At 34.4% G+C, this 23259-nt stretch overlaps 1 protein-coding gene across 2 annotated transcripts in view; it reads right to left on the reverse strand.

The window, feature by feature from the left end:
* Positions 1-1111: 1111 nt before the first annotated feature.
* The window catches only part of LOC106478550 (large neutral amino acids transporter small subunit 2-like), a 31028-nt gene continuing 8880 nt past the window's right edge, over positions 1112-23259 (reverse strand). Inside the window, exons 2-10 of one of the 2 annotated variants that reach the window (XR_002609923.1) lie at positions 22024-22149; positions 16457-16553; positions 13261-13305; positions 11509-11632; positions 9659-9762; positions 9241-9337; positions 7993-8320; positions 7210-7442; positions 1113-2290 (exon numbers count right to left, since the gene is read on the reverse strand). Coding sequence is in view for 1 of the 2 variants with exons in the window: in XM_013939102.2 (XP_013794556.1) it covers positions 7366-7442; positions 7993-8320; positions 9241-9337; positions 9659-9762; positions 11509-11632; positions 13261-13305; positions 16457-16553; positions 22024-22149 (998 nt within the window). In the remaining variant the exon portion in view is untranslated. Of the gene's footprint in view, positions 7443-7992; positions 8321-9240; positions 9338-9658; positions 9763-11508; positions 11633-13260; positions 13306-16456; positions 16554-22023; positions 22150-23259 lie in introns of both variants that reach the window. The other variant, XM_013939102.2, reaches the window with a different exon arrangement.

A 23259-nucleotide genomic window follows, 5' to 3' on the forward strand; every position in this document is an offset into this window, starting at 1 on the left:
ACATGAACAAGGCCCTGAAAGGGGTCACAGAGAGGGCCCTCTTGTAGTAATTAAATGAATATTGAACAGTTATTAATCAAGTGCGGGAGAGAGGAAGAGTCTTTTAACCTGATCCTCCCAGGTCTAAAAGACCTAAATACCGATACCTGGAACAGAATGACCACTGTAGTATCGCTTTTGTTCTGCAAGACTTGATCTTCCTAAGTTCAGGCAGGTGTCCAGTGCAACCTGTTTTCAAAATCTTGACGAGCTAATTGTTGTTTAAGACTCAAGACGCAGGTAAATTAATATGTAGAATTATAATCGGACTTTTCTCTACGTTAAAATACTTTTATTGCGAGTTTTCGGTCCTCTTACCGCAGCCTTCATCGGGCAACAATGCCTGGAGGAGTCACCTGTTTTAACCACTCCCACCAGTGTACAGTAGTGCGTTGTCTGTCACTAAAGTGAAGTCAAATAAGGGACGCTTAACGTTGCAATTTGTACTATCGTGACGTCAGTAAAACGTGCGCATCCCATGAATCACTAGCTGTAGGCTATAACACAGCATGACATATGAACTTCAAAAGCAAGAAATAAAAATATTTGTTACTCTTAATTTTGGTTTTATTTACTCTTGAAACAGAACAATCTCGGGGACCCTGCAGAAGTACATCTAGTTTTACAATACTTTCTTCCAACTTAACATGATCAAATATCATTCAATGGTCTCATGTACAATAGATCGTACATGGCTGAAAGTTGCGACTATTTCATAAACCCATTTTTTCTTTACGCTTTCAGCAGATTAAAATATCTCAGTTCATTCATGTACTTCACAACATTTCGGTATCTTGCATACATTCAAATACTCTTAATTTACCTGTTTGGTTTGTTTGTTTTGAATTTCGCGCAAAGCTACACGAGGGCTATCTGCGCTAGCCATCCCTAATTTAGCAGTGTAAGACTAGAGGGAAGGCAGCTAGTCATCACTTGGGCTACTCTTTTACTAACGAATAGTGGGATTGACCGTCACATTATAACGCCCCCACGGCTGAAAGGGCGAGCATATTTGGTGTGATGGGGATTCGAACCCGCGACCCTCAGATTGCGAGTCGAGCGCCTTAACCACCTGGCCATGCCGGGCCTGTTTGGTTTGTCTCTGTGTTTACTGTGATGGGGATTCGAACCCGCGACCCTCAGATTGCGAGTCGAGCGCCTTAACCACCTGGCCGTGCCGGGCCTGTTTGGTTTGTCTCTGTGTTTACGCTTGCCGAGTTCTCTTGCAAACATGCTGAGTATAGCATGTCATACGTTCAAGAGATGTCTAGATACTTTAAAAAGAACAGTGTACGTAGAATCTTTCGCTTGGTCATTGAATAAACAGCTGCTATTTATAGATCCCTTAAAACTAAAGTGTAAAAATTCCATGAATTTAATGAACACACATTCGTGTGTTCGAAATTAATAGAGTAACACTTAAAATACACGAATGTCACACTTATAGAGTTTTGTTCAATATTTTTATTCTTTTCTTCACACGAGGAAAGTAAACTGTCTGTTACAATTTAAGGATAATATACACCAACATAACCTGAAAAAGGGCAACTTCCTTATTTGTCGATTTAAAAACAACAACAAAAAACCACCACCAACTTTTATAAATGAATGTATTACACAACAAAACGAAAAACAGGGTTAAAGTAGGATTGTATGCATAAATCAAATAACCGAAATATATCTTTAATAAAATAAGAAATCAACTTACAATTTAAATTTCAGAAACAATACATTTGTTAATTCAAATGAAGTTGATTATTAACACTATTAACGTATCTCTCGAGACACACACATCGTGTTTAACATAACATTCTTTTCAGTTTTTAAAACTACTGATCAAAGAAAATATTATATCATACATCCAATCAAAGCAAACTAACAGAATATATCAATGATTTCAGCTATTTGACATTTCTTTGGGATTGTTTGTTTGTTTTGTAGTTAAGCACAAAGCTACACAATTGGCTATTATTGCCTTTCATTTTAACTCCTTTTTTTTTCTCAGTGATATCTTGCCTCTGTAGTGACTATAGATTGGTATACGTAATAGTCAACGGAAACTTACGTCCTGTCCCTTTCTAAATACTGATGTGTTAAGCTGTTGTTCTTTTCTTCAAATAAAAGTAGTCGAGAGTTAGAATCCCATCACTAAATATGCTCACTGGTAAAAGAGTATCCCAAGAGTTGGCGGTGTTGACTAGTTGCTTTCCCTCTATCACTACTAAATGAGGGACGGTTAGCGCAGATAGCCCTCGAGTAGAAATTTTAAAATGAAAGTTATAAATTTCACTTATTTTACAATAACAAAAAAGGAAACACTTTAATATATTCCGAAAGCACATACAAATTATAAATTCTGCGAAAATCGAAGTTTTATTAACAATATTTTTACTTTTTTGTCTTTTTTCACTGTATTTCCTGTGAACAAATGGCTGGAAACCATCTGTAGCTCTAGAAATTTGATTGAACACACTCAGGAATCAGAAAATGTTGAGAACAAATTAGAAATAATATATTATAAGAAGTCATACAAGTTTATTTGCCTGTTGAAGCATACCTACAATTTATTCAGAAATGTTGTAGGTTACGTAAGGCTTAAGTCGTAAATCCATAAGCTTTTGTCAGTATTGTTGGGTTTGAAACACATAATTAAGACACACCAAATGTTAGGTTTGCGTTATAACATTCAGCACAATAGTTAGATTAAGTTAAATTTATTTTATGATGTAATAATAATAATAGGAACAAGCCATCAATTAAAAGTGTACACTACCGTATCAACCACTATCATTAACGTGTAAAACTTAAAACATAACAATGTAGATTTGATTTATTAAAATACGCCAATTGTACAAGTCCAAACGATAAAATACCACAAATTAAATACAATTTGTAAGTTTGATTCGCAACAATAAATTAAAGGTACTTATGAATATATATATATATATATATATATATCAATTCTTGACAATATTTTGTTCTTGTCGTATTATTACTAACTTGCGAGTTTTCTATTTTTTCATATGTACATTCATACATATACCACATACACAGATAATGTTTGAAGTTAAAAATAATTGTTTCTCTACAAAAAATTTTGAATTGCTCAACATCAGTTCAAGTTATTCGTACCTAATAAACAATACAATATATATACATATCATACCCTTCAAGTACAATATATATTTAAATATCTATGTCGGATTAATTCATTTCAAGCTGTTTATATGTACTGACAACATAACAAACACAATCCCAAACTACAATACTTCATAAAAGAAAACGCTATAAATACGTCATTTAAATGTTTACTTCGAGATAAGCACATAAAAATTACCACCGATGGGTCAGCAGAGAGCCCAAGTCTTAAGGGTTTATAACGCTAAGAATCAGGGTTTGACCTCCGCGGCAAACATAGCGTAGAAAACCCACAGTGTAACTTCACAGTTAAAGTACTAACAAAATTCTACGAAAACCCAACTTCATACCCAATCATCTATCTTCCATTCCTATTACATTATATTTAAATTATAACGGGTTGGTAGCTTGTATGTAAAATAATTCAATAGTGATTATACGAAAAATCTCAAGTACATTAATTCCTTTGTACACACTCGCCTCACATACGTTTGGCTGTTGTTAAGCTCAAAGCTACACAATATGAATCTGTGTTGTGTTCCCATGTACGTTAATTCTGTGAGCAGTTCCCCTGTAATATTCTAAAAGTAGAAAGTGACAGTGCGTCTGTGTCTTTTTTCGTGGTTCCTTCCCGGAAATATAACCAAATATATTTTCAACAAAAGTTGCCTAATTTCAATTCAACTAGATTTACAAGGTCTGACAAAAGTAGTTCGCATTTTTCAATAGAATATTGTTAGAAAAATTTTAAAACAAAATAATTATATAAAACATTTCCTTAATTAAAAAGCGATGATAGTAAAACACTATAATCAACTGAATTTCCTATGCATACGACGATCAGGATTTTCAAGAGCTTGTAAACTCTCTAACTGGTCAATAGATGGTGTAAATCCATAATAATAGCATTCATTATTAGACGAAAAGAAGACATTATCTGTTGTAACTTATCAGGGAAACAAACCTGATTTTGTGCACTTCGCATCTTTTTTTTTAACTGCCTAAAATATTATATAATACAACAAAATATTTACCCCGCTTGTCGTAATAACAACAGGTAGACTTCCGAAAAAAAAATGAAGCATCTGTATAATTTAAATACGTAACATATTGCCATTAAACAACATTAGATTGTTTGTTTTGTTTTTAAAAGTTTCTACCAAAGCTATCTGCGCATAATCGATCCTAATTTTGAACAGATAGACCAGTGGGATTTGACAAAATATTTGCGGAGCGTGTTTTTGCTTAAAGGATTCACAACCAGAACACGCTAATCCACACACCACAAACACCAGATTTTTTAAATTATGCCATGTCAAGAATATGACATCAAAGTTTAATTATTCAGAGTAATTATTCAAGCATTAACGTCAAATGTTGCTAGGTGACAGCCACATTGTATACTTGTTCTAAGAGAATTTCCCCCCAATGACACAGTGGTAAGTCTTCGGACTTGTAACGCTAGAAACCGGATTTCGATACCCGTGGTGGGCACAGCACAGATGGTTCAATGTGCTTAATTACATACAAACAAACGAATTCTAGGAGAATTAGATATTTAACACCTGAGCCTACAATAAATTATTCTGAATAAAAATCCTTATTCGTGAACGAGTCTACTAAGCGTTAAAATAGAAACAACGATGTACATCCTCTTTTAAACATGTTTATTTGTTGAACTTCGCAATAAAGCTACTTGAGGTCTATTTGCGCAAGCCATCTATAATTTTTAAAGGCATCTAGTCAACACTATCCACCACCAACTTTTGGGCTAGTCTTTACCAACAAACAGTGGGATTGACCAACACATTATAAAGCCCCCGCTACTGAAAGGATGAATATGTTCGGTGATGGAATTCGAATCTACGACATACAGATTGCCCTAACCTCCAGGCCATGCAAGACCTCTCTTTTAAACTACTTCCAAGTTCTTTCGTCAATTTCAATTTGTCAAAAACACAAAATAAGGACCAAATGCAAGTTTTAATCCGGGATTGTACTGTTAATTCCTGAGCTTTTTTTTGGGGGGGGGGACGGGATTTGTAACGCAAAACAAAGTTGTTTTTCTGTTAACGAAAACTTTTACCGCTTAGTATTTCATATCGATTTCCAACGGAAGTGGCGTTATGCGTACATTACTCAGTTTGTCACCTTGCGCAGCCACGTGAAATCTGTCCATCCATGTTGCAGCTTGTGATGAAAGTGTCTTTCATACACAGTCACAAACTACCACTATATGTTACATAATGACTTAAGCAGACTTAACTGTTAAAGTTGATAATGAGTATATACTTCTGCTTGCAGTTCAGGCAGTAACGTGTTAAGAAATGTATGCATGTATATATCACAATAATGCACGTTCTTCACACATATTTACTGAGTTTTTAATATTCTACTATGATTCGTGTTTCTTCATTAATTCAGACACTAATGTAATCAGCAATACGTATATGTATAAATTAACAATGTCCTTTACATGCTTATATTTCGTTTTACTTAGTTTTGGAACACCATAGTGAAATATGTGTTGTTTGATCGAGGAAAATCGACAGAAATTCTCATACACTAGTAATAAAAAGTTTTTATTCTAAAATTGTGGGGGATGGAAAATGATGAGAAACTAGAGAGCATTTGGGATACGAGGAAAATCTGCATTACCCATTCCTATATTCTACCCCTCATACATTGCACTCACAGGATGGATGCATATATACGTTAGGTGGTGAAATGCAGGAATGGATAATGCATAATTAGAACTTTCCGAGCCAATCAAAATAGTGGGCCTCCCTTTCATTTTGTGCCACGTATGCATAACGACACTTCCGTTTTGTCTATTTCAGCAACCATGAAATATAAAACGATAAGCGGAATTATTTACCGTTTTTCTATTTGTAAGTTGTTGAAAGGGAAAACAGCTAGGCTTTGCTATTTTCATAACACTTTTTAATCACCGAGTGAAAATTCAAATTGTAATTATATAAATTAAATATTATCCACCATGAAACATAAAAAAGAAGTGCTAAAAGAAAACAGCAAACATGTTCAATTTTTTATCTTTTGTAGAAAATGCATTCTTCCTTTCTCCAATAAAATAAAATATAAAAACTGAAATTGCAAGCACTCAAAAGCAAATGGATTATGAAATATATAACACTTCACCTACACAGGGAGTAATATTTGTCTTGTTGAATTTCATGTAAACCTACACGGGGACTCTCTAGGCTAGTCGTCCATAATTTTGAAGAGATGGCTTAGACAGAAGGAAGTTACAAATACCACCCACCGCCGACTCTTGTCATACAATCCCAAAGTGCGTAAAGCAATGTTCATTCTTTCTTCTGGGGTAGGCCCAGCATGGCCAGGTGGGTAGAGCGCTCGACTCGCATACTGCGGGTTCGAATCCCCGTCCCACCAAACGTGCTCGCCCTTTCAGCCGTGAGGGCGTTATAATGTGACGGTCAATCCCACTAATCATTGGTAAAAGAATAGCCCACGAGATGGCGGTGGGTGGTGATGAAGGGTGGCTGCTTTCTCTTTAGTTTTTCACTGCTAAATTAGGGACGGCTAGCGCCGATGGACCTCGTGTAACTTTGTGCAAAATTCAAAACAAACCAAACTTTTTTGGCGTTAAGGGACACAAACCATGGAACCACAGATCCGCGAAATGGCACGCTAACCACGTGAGGCTAACATAAATCATGTTTTATGATTTAGTTGGTCATAATTGAAAAACAAACTACAACTGATCGTATATTCAGCCTTTCACCGATTCGTGAATTCAATGAAAACCGACCTTTTAAATGTTCAGTTAAATAACTACACTTTCAGAGGAATTCAGTAAAAGTTAATAACAGTGTAACTATACCAATGAAATACTTAAGGGTAATGCATTCATTCTGATACATTCTCTGTCCAGGTCTTTAATAAAACAATGATGATTTATAAAATGAAACATGCATTTTAGTTTGAAAGTTTTAGGACAACATACTTTTAAAATTTCACAAAAATAATTATGTGATAATTCTGCTATACCTTTCAGTCTTAAATTCGTAAAAAAACTAAGACGTCATCTTGTGGAATGTAGTGTCAATACGATACTACTTATTTTTTAAAAAAAACTTTCAGAAATTAATGACACTTATTTCCATATCCCCACTTAACCAAATATCACGATTTCTTGTTATTGTTTCAATTACTCAAGAGTGGGTCGTCTTTTTCTGGAATCATCACTTCTAACAGTTTTTGCAATTCTGTAGTTATCCTCCCTATAAATAAAAAACATGGTTAACAAACATAACATTAGCTCGTGTTCTGAACAATATATAAAAAAGGAAAATATTTAAAAATTTTCTATCCTGTTGAGAGTTTTAGTAAATAGCTAATCATCAACAAAGGGCAATTATCAATAATTATTAAGAAGAGGCTTACTCTAAGGCTTAAACATTTCATTTCTAAAATTGTGGGGTTCTTCTCACAACAGTTTCGCTTGAAATCCATAATTTCTACACAGAAACGTAATTACAGCTATTAACATAGATATCGCCAAATTTGATGGCAAGTACTGTATTTGGACGGCATACTTTTACTTGAACGTCATGTTTGGAATTATCAATTTAAAGTACAAGATGTCACATGTTCTTTTTCCTTTAGGAAAGTAGGAGTTGTAAATAAAACGTTTCAAGTTATCGTAGATAAGCTGCATGGCTCGTTAATTTATTGGAACAATATTATTTCTTTGATGATAAAATGTCTATAAGTTACCTCACATCTTTAATGACCAAATACAGAATTAGGCACTAAAAAAAAGAAACTCACCTGAAATAAGTGAAAGGGTGGGCGATTTTTTTCTGGTTTTAACGACAGCAAAGTGCACTGGCACACCGGACAGAATTATCAACAATCCTATTCCTGTCTGTAGTGGTTGAGCATACAGAGGTATGACGGTAAGGAATAAACAACACAGGAAAAAGGAGATCGGGAAAATTAATGAAACTTTGATTGGTCGAGGCATATCAGGTTTCTTCCAACGTAGATACATCATGCCCGCGATGGCCACGCCGACCCAAAGCCATTGGATAAAACTGAAGTAGTTAATTAAAGTGTAGATGTCGCTAGTGGTCAACATTAACAGAGAAAGTGTACACTATGGAAAAAGTGAAAAGTAAACAATTAATTAATTATGTGAAATTAAATCATAAAAGCCAAAAAAAGGCAGATTTTTTTCATCGTACAACCTCCATAATCTTAATATGAATAACTTCTGACTTATAATTTGCTAATTACATTAAATCATAAACAATATTGTTTTGTTTCAACGAATGTTGCTTAAAGAACAAAATACTGAATATTAGCATTACTCAGTAGCTCTAAATATAAGTTACAAAACCTGTCTTGTTGCATGACGAAGCATATACGATTATAGAGATTATTTGGACACGTAACTCTAATTAATTAATATTATATTTAGAATTAGTTTTTATTATATTTCAAAATGAGTTAAGATACAATTAAAAAAGCTAATAACTTACACATCAATTATTTTATTATTTAAGAAATAAAGTGAAAAACACTCGTACGTGCCGATTAAAAGCACGTATATTTTAATGATAATTTTATTTAAACTGTCACTATATGATTATTTAAAAGATAAATATTTTTTTCTTTATTAGTTTATAAAGTAGGTAATATGTTTGTTTGTTTAAGGCAAAGCAACTAAGCCTATCTGCTGTCGTCCATTATTTTTAAATTGAACTGCCAATCACAGGGAAGGTAACAGTTCGGCAATTCTTTCTCAACGAATCGTGGGATTGGCCGTCATATGATAACACTCCCACGACTGAAAGGAGAGTATATTAGGTGCCTGGTTACGTTACCGCAACTCTGAGTCGAGTCCCCTTACCATCAGGTTATGGTGATATGAACTGCATTTGAAAATATAGTAAACGAAATATTAAAAATATATACTATTAAAAATCTAAACTGTTTCTTGTTTAAATTACATTTACTCATACTTTTCTTTGCATCGGACAAGAATTTAAATATCTTTTACATCTTGACCCTTACCGTAAACATAAGTGATGGTGTTGGGGTACATCTTTCGTAATGAATCATTGCAAATATGGACGGTAGATGGCCTTCCTGAGCACCCACGAGGAAAAGCCTAACGAAGGAACAGTAATTAATGGAAATTGAATAATATTTCACATATATACAAATACATAACTTATCGGGATCAGTATTCGATGGACTTTATTAAACAAATGATATTTAACCTATTTGTTTCAGATAAAAAATGTTTCGTTTTGTTTTTAAATCGAACCATGACCTTTCACACCAACAACTTTAATAACTATACCACTGACACTACCAAACATTAAGAGCTTTTTAAATAAAGGTGTAAACTTACCCAACTTTCCAAGTGAAAAATGTTAGTTTGTGTTATTAGAATTGTACAGTCATAAAAACCTTGGTAATGTCTTACCTACTTGAGGTGAAAAGAAGACCGTTGACGCCACCAAATACTGATAATCCCACAAATATCGGCATGATCCAAGCCATAACCCCAAACATTTTATTTGCAAATGTCTAAAAAAATAAAAAGGAAAATAAATATTATTTCTCTATAATCTGTAAATCTTTCTGTAAATATTGCAGAAATCTAATAATTTCTTAATGAAAATATTCAGAGGAGTAACTGAAAATATGGGCCCCTCGCATAACAAATAATTGGGCCCCCTACATTTATACCCTTGTCGACAATTCGTAAGTTTGTCAGGACCTTCGAGTCCCCCTTTTGGCTCGGCTTCCCCCTACAATACCATACCAGACCAGACTGGAGAAAAAACATCTTATCAATACCACTCACCGACAACTCTTATCTGAGTAAATTATGGGATTTGACTATCATTTTCATATGGTACACAGGGCCACAAAATGCGGAGCGCGTTATTGCGGTAATGGGTTGCGGACTAACCAATCATCAGATTCAAATTTCCGGCACGCTAATATATAGGCCACGCCTAGTCCATTTAGCGAGAAAAAAAATTGTTTGTTTGTTGTTAAATATAAAGCTGCATTATGGTCTATCTGTGCTCTGCCTACTGCTGGTACCTTAACCAGATTTTTAGCGTTATAAAATCTCGGATTCAGCGCTGATCCAGCGAGAAATTGATACTATGAATATTATTAGGCTAGATTTGTGAAACCTGTGTAAGTGACAGCCCAAAACGTAGGCTTTGGATAACTGTTTTTATCAATTTCGGTAACTTGATTGATACAGTTACTTAAATCTGCCATGTCGTAAATTTTTGTTTTTAAACTGTGAGACAGAAATCTCCGGACGTGGTGAGTTGGACTATAACGACGTGACGAGGCTCCAACATCGTTTTAATATAACGTAATCACCCTCTATACAAAACTGATTAAAAGTTCTATTACGTTTTTGTTTTGTTACGTATAGCATTTCACTTTGGTAATATGTACAGTTACAGTCTGGGGGGTCTTCATAATTAGGTTAGTACAGGAACAATAATTTCTAACACATCGAAAAATATTTTCTTTGGGCCATTACTTAAGGAAATCGGGGGAACTGATTTAATTTAGAGTATCAAATATAGTAAAATTATCCATATATACAAATATATTTAAAATTAATTTCACACAAAAAACTGACAAACTAACAAAAAGTTAATGAAAACATGTATATTTAAATTCCACCCATCTTGAAATACATGAAAGTTGTAAAGAAACAAGCTCTAAAAAGATCGACTTGATTATATCCATGTTTTTCAAACTAGTGTTAACTGACTGACAAGAGGGCCTAACTGGGGTGAAAGACAAATGTTCTAGTCACATTACGTACTAAAAAACAACAACTGTAAACAAAATGGTATTAAAAACGTATAAAAGAATCCGCCGACATGTATACACTAACGTACAACCTTCGAGTGAAACAGCAATACGTACTCTTGTTTGTCCTACGTTCAGTTAATTGTAAGTCTTTTTAAAGTTGGTTTTTTACACCCTAAAAATCTTTTAAAATTATTTTCATTATCTGGAAGCTAAAAACTTGGGAATGGATTCTTGTTCGTCTTCTTTACTTAGAAAGTACCAAATCTGTTAATATTCGAACCTCGATGACTTGGTTGGTTTTGGATGCTACCACGGGCGAAGAAAAGCTCGACTACCACATAAGCTAATATAGTTTTTATTTTCTACCCATAACCAATTTTAACTTCTTTTATTTACAAGTCCCGAATCTTTACCAGTGCATTTTGTATTGAACAGAAAGCTTCTTTTCTTTCTAACCAAAAACTTAAAACTGTGACTTACCACGGCAACGGCAGGCGAAGCTAGCATTTCAAGTGGTGAAACGACTGTAAAATACGCAACGTTGGCAAAAACGTACACAAATGTCACGATAGGAATTGCAATCCAAATAGCTCGAGGTAAATTTCTGAAACAACACAGTCCAATATTTTTATTCTAAGACTAAGACCATTGTTACATCATAATAAGTTTTCAACTCAATATACATTAGGAATGTGTATAAATATAATAGCACTGTCTGTTGTATGAACATGTAACTACTTCGCAGGGAGTATATGGATCTCCACCAAAATTGGTATGGAGGTTCATTAGGCCAATGGGGAGATACATGCAAATTTTCAGTTTTTCATTTTGCGTTTTTATGGGCGTTTTTTACCACTAGTTGACGGATCTTCACCAAATTTGGCATGAAGGTTTGTTGTGTCCATGGGGATATAAAAACATATTTGTATTGTATTTTGCGGTTTTTAAGGGCGCTTCTAACCACTAGTTGACGGATCTTCACCAAATTTGGCATGAAGGTTTGTTGGGTCCATGCGGAGATACATGCAAATTTGCGGTTTCACATTTTGTGTTTTGCAGTTTTTTTTTATAAGGGAAGCAACTTTACATGTCCTAAGATAACCTTTCATTAATCATGAACTTACATAACTTTCGTCCAGGGGACGGGTACTCCAGCTAGTTTTTAATACATTATCGTTTACACTGTCGAAAATATATTGGGCTTCGTAGTTGTTCTTAATATCTTAAACTACTTGTTTCCTGAATAATTCAGAAAAATATATTAATAACATCAATGCTACATATCCTTTAAATATAAGTTTACTGTGATGAATAAAAGACAATTAAAATACCATACACATAAATACAGTTTATTACATTATCATACCATAATTTAACTGGCAATTACTATAATGCATTTACAGCAAAACGCTAAAATAAACGTTAATATACAGTCAACAATTAGCTGTTTCTTTAAGGTCAAATGGGTAAAGGCTAAAGTCACAAGGGTTACCACTCGGTTACTAAAATGTAACATCAAACGATTAGACGTGATCTCAAGCATTTTTGGCACACAAGCACAAACACAGAGCGATAGGAGGAAATAATATGATTAGAAACACAGTTGTAAGAGAATAAATGAATGTGTTATTGTAAATATTCATTCAAATGTGGAAACTGGAGAGTTGCTTAAGAACATTACAGTTTCCTGGTTATATTGCACCAACCATGACATAATGCTTCAGTACATTTGATTTTTAAGTGTAACTGTCAGGCAATGTTTATACCAAATAAATTTAAGGGTTTTAAAGACATCATGTATCTAACGTACACATCGGTTAGATACGTGTGTTTCAAGTCTTTGGATGACAGGCCTAGGGCGACACTTCACGATTAATCTCCTTTAACAACAAGATTCGTAGATTACTGTTTGTGGCTAGCAGGGACGGATTGGTCAATCAGGTCATCGGGCATTCGTCAAGTGGGCCGGTGCATTTGACGCATTCCAAGAAATTGGTTTTAAATTTTAATTGTTTAGCCTGTATGCAGCATGCGATATTGTCCAGGTTGGTCCTTTAATACCAATCCGCTCCTAGTGGCTAGAACGCACTTTAGATATACATAACATTACCACAGCCTTAAACCAAGATAATCAAACTATCAGAATAGCCATGCAAATCTTTGACCTTTACAAAACTAACCCACAAATACATAGCGCACGTGAAACATTGTGAAGACATAAATGTTACTTACTTGTAAGGATTCTTAAGCTCTTCCGTTACAAAGTTCAGAAAGTTCCTATGAGTAAGGAGAACAGAATACACTGCTAAACAATCTTTAATCGCATTAATTATTTTGGTTTTTATTGTACATTACAAGATGTTTATACAATAACTAAGGTAGGTTGGAAGTTAATTACATAATTAACTAAAACAACTATATATTTGATGATTTAAAGATTTTAAGTTTAGGAAATATAAAAAATAAAACTTTCATATTTTGATGGTTTTCCATCCATAAATCATTTCAAACTTGTATTTATAATACGTTTGATTTTGTTTCAGGTAGAAAAGACGTGTGTCTGTCATGGAGGAACTGTAAAGTTCCAAAAAGTTGTCATTAGAATAATTTCAAGTTCTATATAGGTAAAGAGTTAACGATGTTGTCAAACTGATCGATCAAATAAGAGTAATGTTTCAAGTTATGACATGTCTAATTTATTTTTTACATGGTGAGCGTAAAGGTGTGCTCACCAAGCTTGGAAATTCAGCTTGAAGTTTCACGGTAAAATAAAAGTGAATGTGGCCACATGCAGTTATTGAATTTAACCCTAACTACTCCTTGTGTTGTAGCTGATACCCAACGCTTACAGTCTCCACTGTTTTTCTCAGTTTACCCCTAACTACTCCTTGTGTTGTAGCTGATACCCAACGCTTACAGTCTCCACTGTTTTTCTCAGTTTACCCCTAACTACTCCTTGTGTTGTAGCTGATACCCAACGCTTACAGTCTCCACTGTTTTTCTCAGTTTACCCCTAACTACTCCTTGTGTTGTAGCTGATACCCAACGCTTACAGTCTCCACTGTTTTTCTCAGTTTAACCCTAACTACTCCTTGTGTTGTAGCTGATACCCAACGCTTACAGTCTCCACTGTTTTTCTCAGTTTACCCCTAACTACTCCTTGTGTTGTAGCTGATACCCAACGCTTACAGTCTCCACTGTTTTTCTCAGTTTACCGTGACAAAGTATTTTTGGTATAGATATGGTAAGCTCCTATTTTTTTTTTTTCGTTCATTAACCTTTTATTTATTTATTTTTTCAATGATGATGACAAAACCTTGTCGAAACGTTGTACATTTGCTGTTATGTTAAACTTTTATTACAGTTTTTCTTCATTACCCATTCAAGCCGTCTCCAGTCATTATTAATCTCAAAGTGGGTTCCTCGTCATCGAATTATTTTTTCAATGTCGTGCTGTTTAATGTAGGGCCTAAGTAACAGTTTAGCGTGGAGAAAACCAAGGTGTTACTGAAAGTCCAGGGTATTAGTAATTCATGTGAGAGATAAAACAACGTTTCCCAATTCTTCAATTTTTTTAATTTTCTTTTGCAGAAATTGTAGACGTATTCAAGTCACTGTTTCGTATATGAGCTGAGTAACATGTCTAAACTAAAATGTGTACGTTACAGTGATGTCATAGAGGATTGTTGCGCGTGTGTATGTGTAGTCTAGGCTTTGCAAAAAAAAAAAAAATTACGCTCCGCACTTTGGGGCGTGGGTTCGTTATATGATTGCTTGTCAAAACCCACTATTCGGTCTGACAAAAGTAACCCAAAAGTTGGCAGTGGGTTGTTTAGCACATAGATAGCACTTGTGTAGCTTTTCGTGAAATTCAAAAAACAAATCCTTAAAGGTCAAGCAGAGCTATTCCCAATTTAAAGCTGCTAAACAGGTCGCCTACAGGGCCTTTTTTATCCAATAAGCGGGATGGTTGTCACGGTTATAATGCCTCCACAGCTGAAAGTGAGGACCTTATTCGGCGGCATATCGCGACCCAAAACCTTCAACCTTTCAATCACTAGCTCGAAATGTTCCCACTAGTCCAAGGTTAGCGTAAAACTTATCAACAGTCTTATAAAATATTCTGTTCTAACTACAAGTACATTAAATTTGAATAATATAAAATGGTACACCTTGCATCAGTATTTGTTTGTTTGGTTGTTTGAAATTAAGCACAAAGCTACACAATGGGCTATCTGTGCTCTGCCCACCACGGGTATCGAAACCCGGTTTCTAGCGTTGTAAGTCCGCAGACATACCGTTGTGCCATTGGGGGGCTTGCATCAGTAACGAATAAATATAGTATTGGGAGTTTATGGAACCCAACTCTAAGACAAAATATTTTCGCTATGTAATATTTGGAGGCCTAAATTTTCTCATGTCATAGATGACCTTTTTTTTTTGTCGTAAACGCTTGAAGAAAGTTTGATATATGAAGACTGTTTGAAAACAAAAATGACAAAACAAGTTATTTCTACAAGATAAAAAAGAAAAGATGGTTTCAATCAAAGGGAAAAAAACCTGACCCACTTTTTAGGTCAATACATAACATGTAAAGGATTGACAACAACACTAAAGTAAAATAAACCATGATTACATAGACTTTTAAAATTATTTCTTTTAATTAGAAGGGCAGCAAGAGAAGGTTTGATGGAACATTTCATGTGACTTGTGATGTAATTAGAGCTGTTTACCGCTAGAAAACACAAACAAATCAACTACAGAAACTATAATTTAACTTAGCCTTGAATGCCAAAATAGTTAAAACCGAACTAAGCAATTAACCTTCCTATTTCACCAAATAGACGTGTCTGGCCAATATGATTGATGCAAGTCTCTCGTGATTGTTTTAACTTATATACGTAGTGTGTGAAAAATAATCTAATGATTAATATTTAATTAATTATCATAAGGCGCTGGTTAGCCAATATAAAATTCTGTGGGTACTTAACGTACCCATATTGGTAAGCAAAAGGTTAATAACTTTTTTTGTTCGAGCTTAAATCTCTACCAACTTCTTGAAAATCATCAACACCTGTTTATTATTCTTTAATCAATTGTTTAGGCAAGAGTATTCATGATGAGTATATTGGAATGGATGGCAACTGCCTGTTGTAAAAAAACAAGTGTTGAAGACGACGTTTCGAAAGTTTTGAGATCCGTCGTGTTTTTTAATACAGGTAGTTGCCGTCCATTCCAGTATACTCATCTATTTATTACTTCATGATACAACTAATAGATTACTAAACATACATAAATAACCAGTTATACAGTAATGAGGACGATTGCAGTGTTCTACATCATCGCTGGTGACAGGAGTTAAAACTCTGTCGTTAGGTGCTCTAACGTTGGTTTGGCACTTATAGTTTCAAACAAGTTATCAACTTACCATCCTCCATAAGCAAACAAGCCCGAGTAGAAAGCCAAAGAAATATCTTGTGCCTTAAAGTCTCCATGGAAAGTGTTCTTTAGATGGGTGGTTTCTCCTGTGAAATATTAAGATGAACAAAAAACTCAGAACACTCACGTTAGAAGACTATGGTGTGATAACACACTTTCATGAGCCTGGAGTAACCCCAGAGTTAATCCGGGCCCGGGAATAATCATGTACATATGGGCCCCCATAATATCAGTTAACTATAAAATGCAACTTTCCGAGGCTTTTTCATGGCAATTTTTACGGGTCCTCTGATGACCCCGGGCACGGGGGTAATCCCCCCATTAACCCCCCCCCTTATCGCCGGTCCTGAGTATACCCCAAAAAGTATGAGTTCACGTCCTTCACAAATGTGATTTCACACCTCAGTGAAGTGTGATGATTGTAAAAACTTCAGTTAAAAATATTACCCTAACATTTTAATTACCTGAAATAATTAGTTAGTCTTCGTTTAAAATTGAAATATCGACGCTCACGTTCACGTCACGTGTGATACATGTACAACTTAACTTTGTTTTCGCATATGATTTACTTGATTTTCATTCTTTTCATACATATTCACTCCCCATTCACATCTTTAACTATACATCAAGAGTGTGAACTTCTGTTTGTTATACATTTACACCTTTAAAGGTGGAACTTATTACTCTGTCAACAGCAAAGGATAATCTTGTTCGAATCACAACCCCAATCACATCTTTTTTTCTTGGTGTTCAACTAAAAGAAAGTCAGATAAATAAGCAATAAGAAATCAATTACAAAACACTGATAAATTAAAAGAGATATCTCCTCAAACGGTGTGTTTCTTTCAGTTTACTACTCAAAGTCAAAAACTTAATAATTCCCTAATCCACATATACAAGTGGATGATGTTTCATAAACGAGTTTTTGGGGCAAACTAAGTTCGTTAGTGAGTTATCCCAATTATCTTATTAAGGTGTCAAACTACACCACCGTCCTTGGATCAACTATCAACCAACATAATATATTAGATGAACGTTTCAATGTATATGTAGAAAAATGCCGTTACAGCTAACAGAAAAACTCAGGAATGTTCTCGATTAAAAATCTTACCGACGTCCTTTTTCTAGGTCAGGGCAGCTTTATCTATGTTTTTCTGCCCATTGAATCTGATAACCAATGAAATACGTGTTTTTTTGTGTTGAAAAATCGATTGGTTACACTAATCTTCCATTTCGACTTAATACTAATGTCCTACCGACATAAAACCCTAAATCAGGCGAATATTTCTATTCCAAAATGGATGAATTCACAATGAAACAAGTTTCACCACTATACCTGGAGTTATTAATGATAAAGAATCCAGTTGTTACCTTAAATTCATTATTTGACCCGATCTAATGACCCTGCAGCCCTCTAGAGGCCAAACAAAACCTAAAATTCGTAACATTTTTTGATACGATTGTCATACCGCCCACTAGAGACTGTAATAACTCAGAATTTGTTCATATCCTAGTATTACTACATGCAAGTAATGTATATAATGGTTTTGGCACATTAGAATTGTACTGGCAATGAACTCAAAACGGATACTGATATCCCACCAACTGTCTCTATTTCCATTGGAGTTTCTAAACCATCAGCATCTGAATCTTAAAAGGGTAGTCTACAAGTACTTTGCTTTCCTGGTTTTCCTGTTCCCATCTCACACTTTGCCATCACGAAGGAGGTAATCTTCCTCGTGCCTTATGAGAATGCGAAATTTTGAAGCTCTGCTAGTCGTTTCTCATCCTTAACAAGCTAGTCAAAAGCATAGTTCTTTAAATTCTCGAAGGAATCTAATCGTTCTTGGTAGACTTTTTCTCTTTTTCTTTGAGACTGGATATGAATTGATTAACCATTTCTTGAACATCTCTTGTTACCAGCATTATAATTTTAGTGTAGACATTGATTTCAATGTATTTGTCCATTAACTCTGGAGCAGCTTTGTATACGACAGATACATTTTAATACAGTATAATTTACAATAGCAACTATTACGATTAATTATTACAAACCAAGTTTCATAAAGAGAAATTTCACTGACTTACAAATAGCCTAAAATCGTCTTCCTAGTTCCAAGTCTCCTTGATATCCAGCGAGTTAGCTTAAAGTTGATGTACATATAATTGGCGGGAAGCTAGCTAGCTTTGTCAGCCACTCAACTGTTGGACCGTTGAAGTAAGATAATATTTTCATAAAACCACTAGTGTCCGATGAGAAATCAGTAATATTTTTGGAAAGATACTAACGTTTGATGAGAATTCATTGACGTTCGAAATTTATAGCTGTCCTGGTCAAATGTCGTATATTTTCCGGTTGACAAGGGTTACCAAAATCACAGTTTATACCTTACATGGTTATAACAGTTTCCTAGTAGACTTGTATATTCTCTGTCCTCTGTTTATATTTAACCGGTTACAGTTTGTTTGTTTTTAATTATGCACAAAGCTACACAAGGGCTATCTGTGCTCTGCCCACCACGGGTATCGAAACCCGGTTTCTAGCGCTGTAAGTCCGCAGACATACCGCTGTGCCACTGGGGGGCAACCGGTTACGGAAGTGGATATATTGTTAATTCTTGTGTTCACGAATATTCTACAATCTTGGATAATTGGCGGGAGTTTCGCCCTACGTAACTAACGCGGTAAGCTAGACACGCCCTCAAATATAAACTTATTCGAAACAAACGTTGACATTAAAAAAAAATCGTTATATGCAACACATATCTGATACTACAAGTCACGCATATTTCTAAATACAAATTCACTCCATACAACGTTCATATTAAAAATAAATACATAATGATAAATTCGTTACAGAATAAAGTGAGATAAAGAAATATTTTTGAAGAACGACTCTTCCAATAAATCGACTTTATAGTATCGTGATCGGAGATTGGTTAGCAACTTGAATTACGACACCTTTTTGGACGTCTAATCACCTGCATTGATAGTAGGTTCAAGTTATTTGAAAATATCATAATATAATACATACATATTGTACATGTTGGAATTAGTTGTGTCATATTTCAATAGAACCTGCACCGAAAGTTGTAAGAAATTGATTAGTTTCATGTATCACGTGGATCATCTTTGTAATGTACATAGTTGGCTACTGAAGCTTTGAATTGGTATCGTTTGCATCAAAACTCTTCTGGAAAAATTGTGTTTTTTTGCATAAGGATTTAATTTGATTTGTTTTAGAATTTCGTGCAAAGCTAGCCGTCCCTAATTTAGCAGTGAAAGACTAGAGGGAAGGAAGATAGTCATCACCACCCACCGCCAATACTTGGGATAATCTTTTACCAATTAATAGTGGGATTGACTGTAACATTATAACACTCCCACGCCTGAAAGGGCGAGCATGTTTGGTGGGATGGGGATTCGAACCCCCGACCCTCAGATTGCGAGTCAAGCGCCCTAACCACGCAGGGCCTTTTGCATAAGGAATTAAATCATAATATTATATATATATATCACTTATGTATACAGGGTGGAACAAAGGTATCTACACAGTTGGTACAGTTGGATTATAAGGTTGGTACTAAAGAAAATATCAGGAAGACAATTGAAGTCAAGTTAAATACTGTTTAAAAGTTAAGCGTTAAAAATTAAACTATATATATTTTAAATGGAACAGCTGTTTAATCCCAGTTGGCCCCATCCTATATATCACTGTTGTATCTCTGAAAATGACAGTAATAACATCAAATTAAGTGCTTCAAAAATACATGAAAAGTAAATAAATTGTTTTATGTTACTGCACAGTGTTGTCTCCAGTAAATAAATTGTTTTATGTTACTGCACATTGTTGTCTCCAGTAAATAAATTGTTTTATGTTACTGCACAGTGTTGTCTCCAGTAAATAAATTGTTTTATGTTACTGCACAGTGTTGTCTCCAGTAAATAAATTGTTTTATGTTACTGCACAGTGTTGTCTCCAGGTTATTTAGTGAAATGTTTTTGTATTAGCTTACAAGATTTGATTCAGGAAAACAAAATTAAATTTCGTCCTTTTCGATCTTCAGTAACTTATTTCCACGAGGTAAAATGCTTAACCTTTGATAACCCTGTATATAATAAAATATCCACAGACAAAATTTTGTTGATGTTTTCTTCACCAATAGAAAAATACCATGGGATGTATCAAGGATACATTCAGGTGTATTACCCAAGCTTTGCACAATGCAGCCAAATACTCGGAATAGCTGAAAACCTCCACTCAGTTTATCTTATTCAAGATATTAAATTATTTATTTATCATTAATTAGTGGCTCACATCATCCTGGATGATAATTTATGCTTTTTTTAATTTTGTAAATACAATTTCAAGATGTGCAAAATCTTTTGTTTTAAAACGTTCGAAAAAAAACCCACTTGATTTCAGAACGCTGAAATATTACAATTCCTGCATTAATAAACACAGAACAATATTTTAAGTAGATTTTGATTATTTCTAGAATTATCATATACCGTGTGTTTGATAAATTACAACATGGGTGTAGACAAATATAAGAAATGGAGATATATATATTTAACCTACACGAGTTAGTAAGTTAAGTACGTAAGACTCTGTAATCCCATGAAAAAGTAGGCTTACCTGAATACTTCTACAACATTTTACATGACCACTTTTATTAGATGCTGATAGAAAATCGAATAATCGTATTTTACAAGAAAACCAAGCACGCGGAGTATGCTGGAAAAAAATCTATTTCCCAATAACGTGTAATATTGCCTGATAAGTGTTTTGCACTCTTGATGGAATTGAAATAACCTCCTTATATAACTTCGTCTCACGTTTCTATGTAGCACGAAGAAATTGGCGCGGTAAGTGATTAAGAAATCGGTGTTAATTATTTATTAGATTGTACATATAATAAGTTGAAGAGGTAGAATGACCAAAGTTATCAAGTGCTTTGTTCTTCTCGCATATTCCATGTATATGACAGCTTTCGTTACAGTTAAGAGCTGGGGAGGTAAAGAGATGAGGTTAGTAATGTCCAGCTTTATACGGGTGGTTTGTCCTTGTATTTTAGATTGTAAAATTGACTGAAGCAAAAGTATTACATTGTAGAGTCGAATTGCTACAAGGAATTATGTTGGAAGAGGATTAAAGATGTTTCATTTACTCTACAGGTTCATATATATATATATAAACAAATAAAAACACAATAAATATCATATATAGTCCACCATTCGATTTGCCCTTGTCCAGGGTTATTGATAAGGGGCGGCATTTCCCGAAACTAGTATAATTCAGTGACTAGTAATGAATCGAATGATAGATTGGGCTCCATATTAATTTTCAGAATCTTGTCGGCTGAATAATTAAGAAGAAAAACTACATATTCTTCAAATCATATATAAATATAGGTTTAAAGGTATATAAAAATATTAAAGACTTATTTATTAATAACATAAACAGTCAATTATCATTTAGAAAACTGTAATAGTTAAGCAACAAAACATTAGCATAATTAAGACCACCAAAAGCATCTACAGTGTATATCTTACCTCGGAACAAACACACTACGCCTGTGATTATAATGATAGCTAGGGCTAACAGCTTAGCTCCGGTAAAAATGTCTTGAATGTTCATTGTCCAACGTACACTCCTGCAGTTTACATATGTCAGAAAGCCTGGAAAACAAAACAAGAGTGGATAAAAGTCTTCATAAAGCAATTAATTCTTAGGAATAAACAATAAAGAAAAATGTTGAACATTATTTTCTTTTTATAAGCACATTTATCACAAAACCTTACTCATAATGACAAGTATAAATAAAAAAAAATATCGCTAAATAAAAAAGCTATGTAGGGCTGGCTACTGAACTTGAAAAAAGGGAAACAGCATAGGGATGGAAGTGGACATATAATTTGATCCGGCTAATGATTAAATAGCAGACTAAGCCGTCTCGACTTTACATGGAGAATAAAATCCCTACATTACTGAGTTGAACTTTCAAATTTACAGTCCCAGCAGGATAGATGTCAATAGAGCTTTCTCAATGACGACCTAGCCTGGTAACCAACCCATCTTGTCCAGTTTCCTTAGAGTTGTTCTGACTAATGTTAAGTTCTGCACTCAGTTCATAGGATATGCAAAATGTGTAAAAATCTGTGCAAGGAATGCTCACATACCTTACAGTATATTTGTACCATACTAGTAACTTTCTAGATCTAAAACGACTGTTAGTAATCAGGGAAAATTCCAATATTATTATTTGATTATCTTGGGGCATGAATACATTTAAAAAAAATGATACATTTATATTTTCAACATATTTATCCCTTTAGCCTTCATTAGAATTGATTTATATACAGAGGTTGGACATAATACTTGAAACACCTGTTAATTTCTATAGTTTATTTATTAATATCGAGTGTATTCTTCTTGAAGAGCAAACAAAACAGCATGAACACGACTTGAAATTGACAAAACAAGGTGTTGTTCATCAGACAATGAAATCTTTACCATTTGTTTATCAAAGCTCTGAATTGTTGAAGTCTTAATGATAGTGGAAAGACTGGTTTCAATAACTGACTATAGGGGGCTCGACAACATTTAACTCTGGTGACCAAGTTAGGTATCCATCTCGTCTTCATGTTCTTTGAACCAATCTTGAACAATTTCAGCAGTATGAATTGATGCATTGTCTTACTGAAACAGTCCAGCTTCGTGTTCACCACAAGGTGAACCTATATTCTTTACTTAGTCTTTCAGGTATTTTCAAGAATAGGAAGAGTGTG

Source organism: Limulus polyphemus, unplaced genomic scaffold (genome assembly GCF_000517525.1).
Source record: "Limulus polyphemus unplaced genomic scaffold, Limulus_polyphemus-2.1.2 Scaffold223, whole genome shotgun sequence".
NCBI lineage: Eukaryota > Metazoa > Arthropoda > Merostomata > Xiphosura > Limulidae > Limulus > Limulus polyphemus.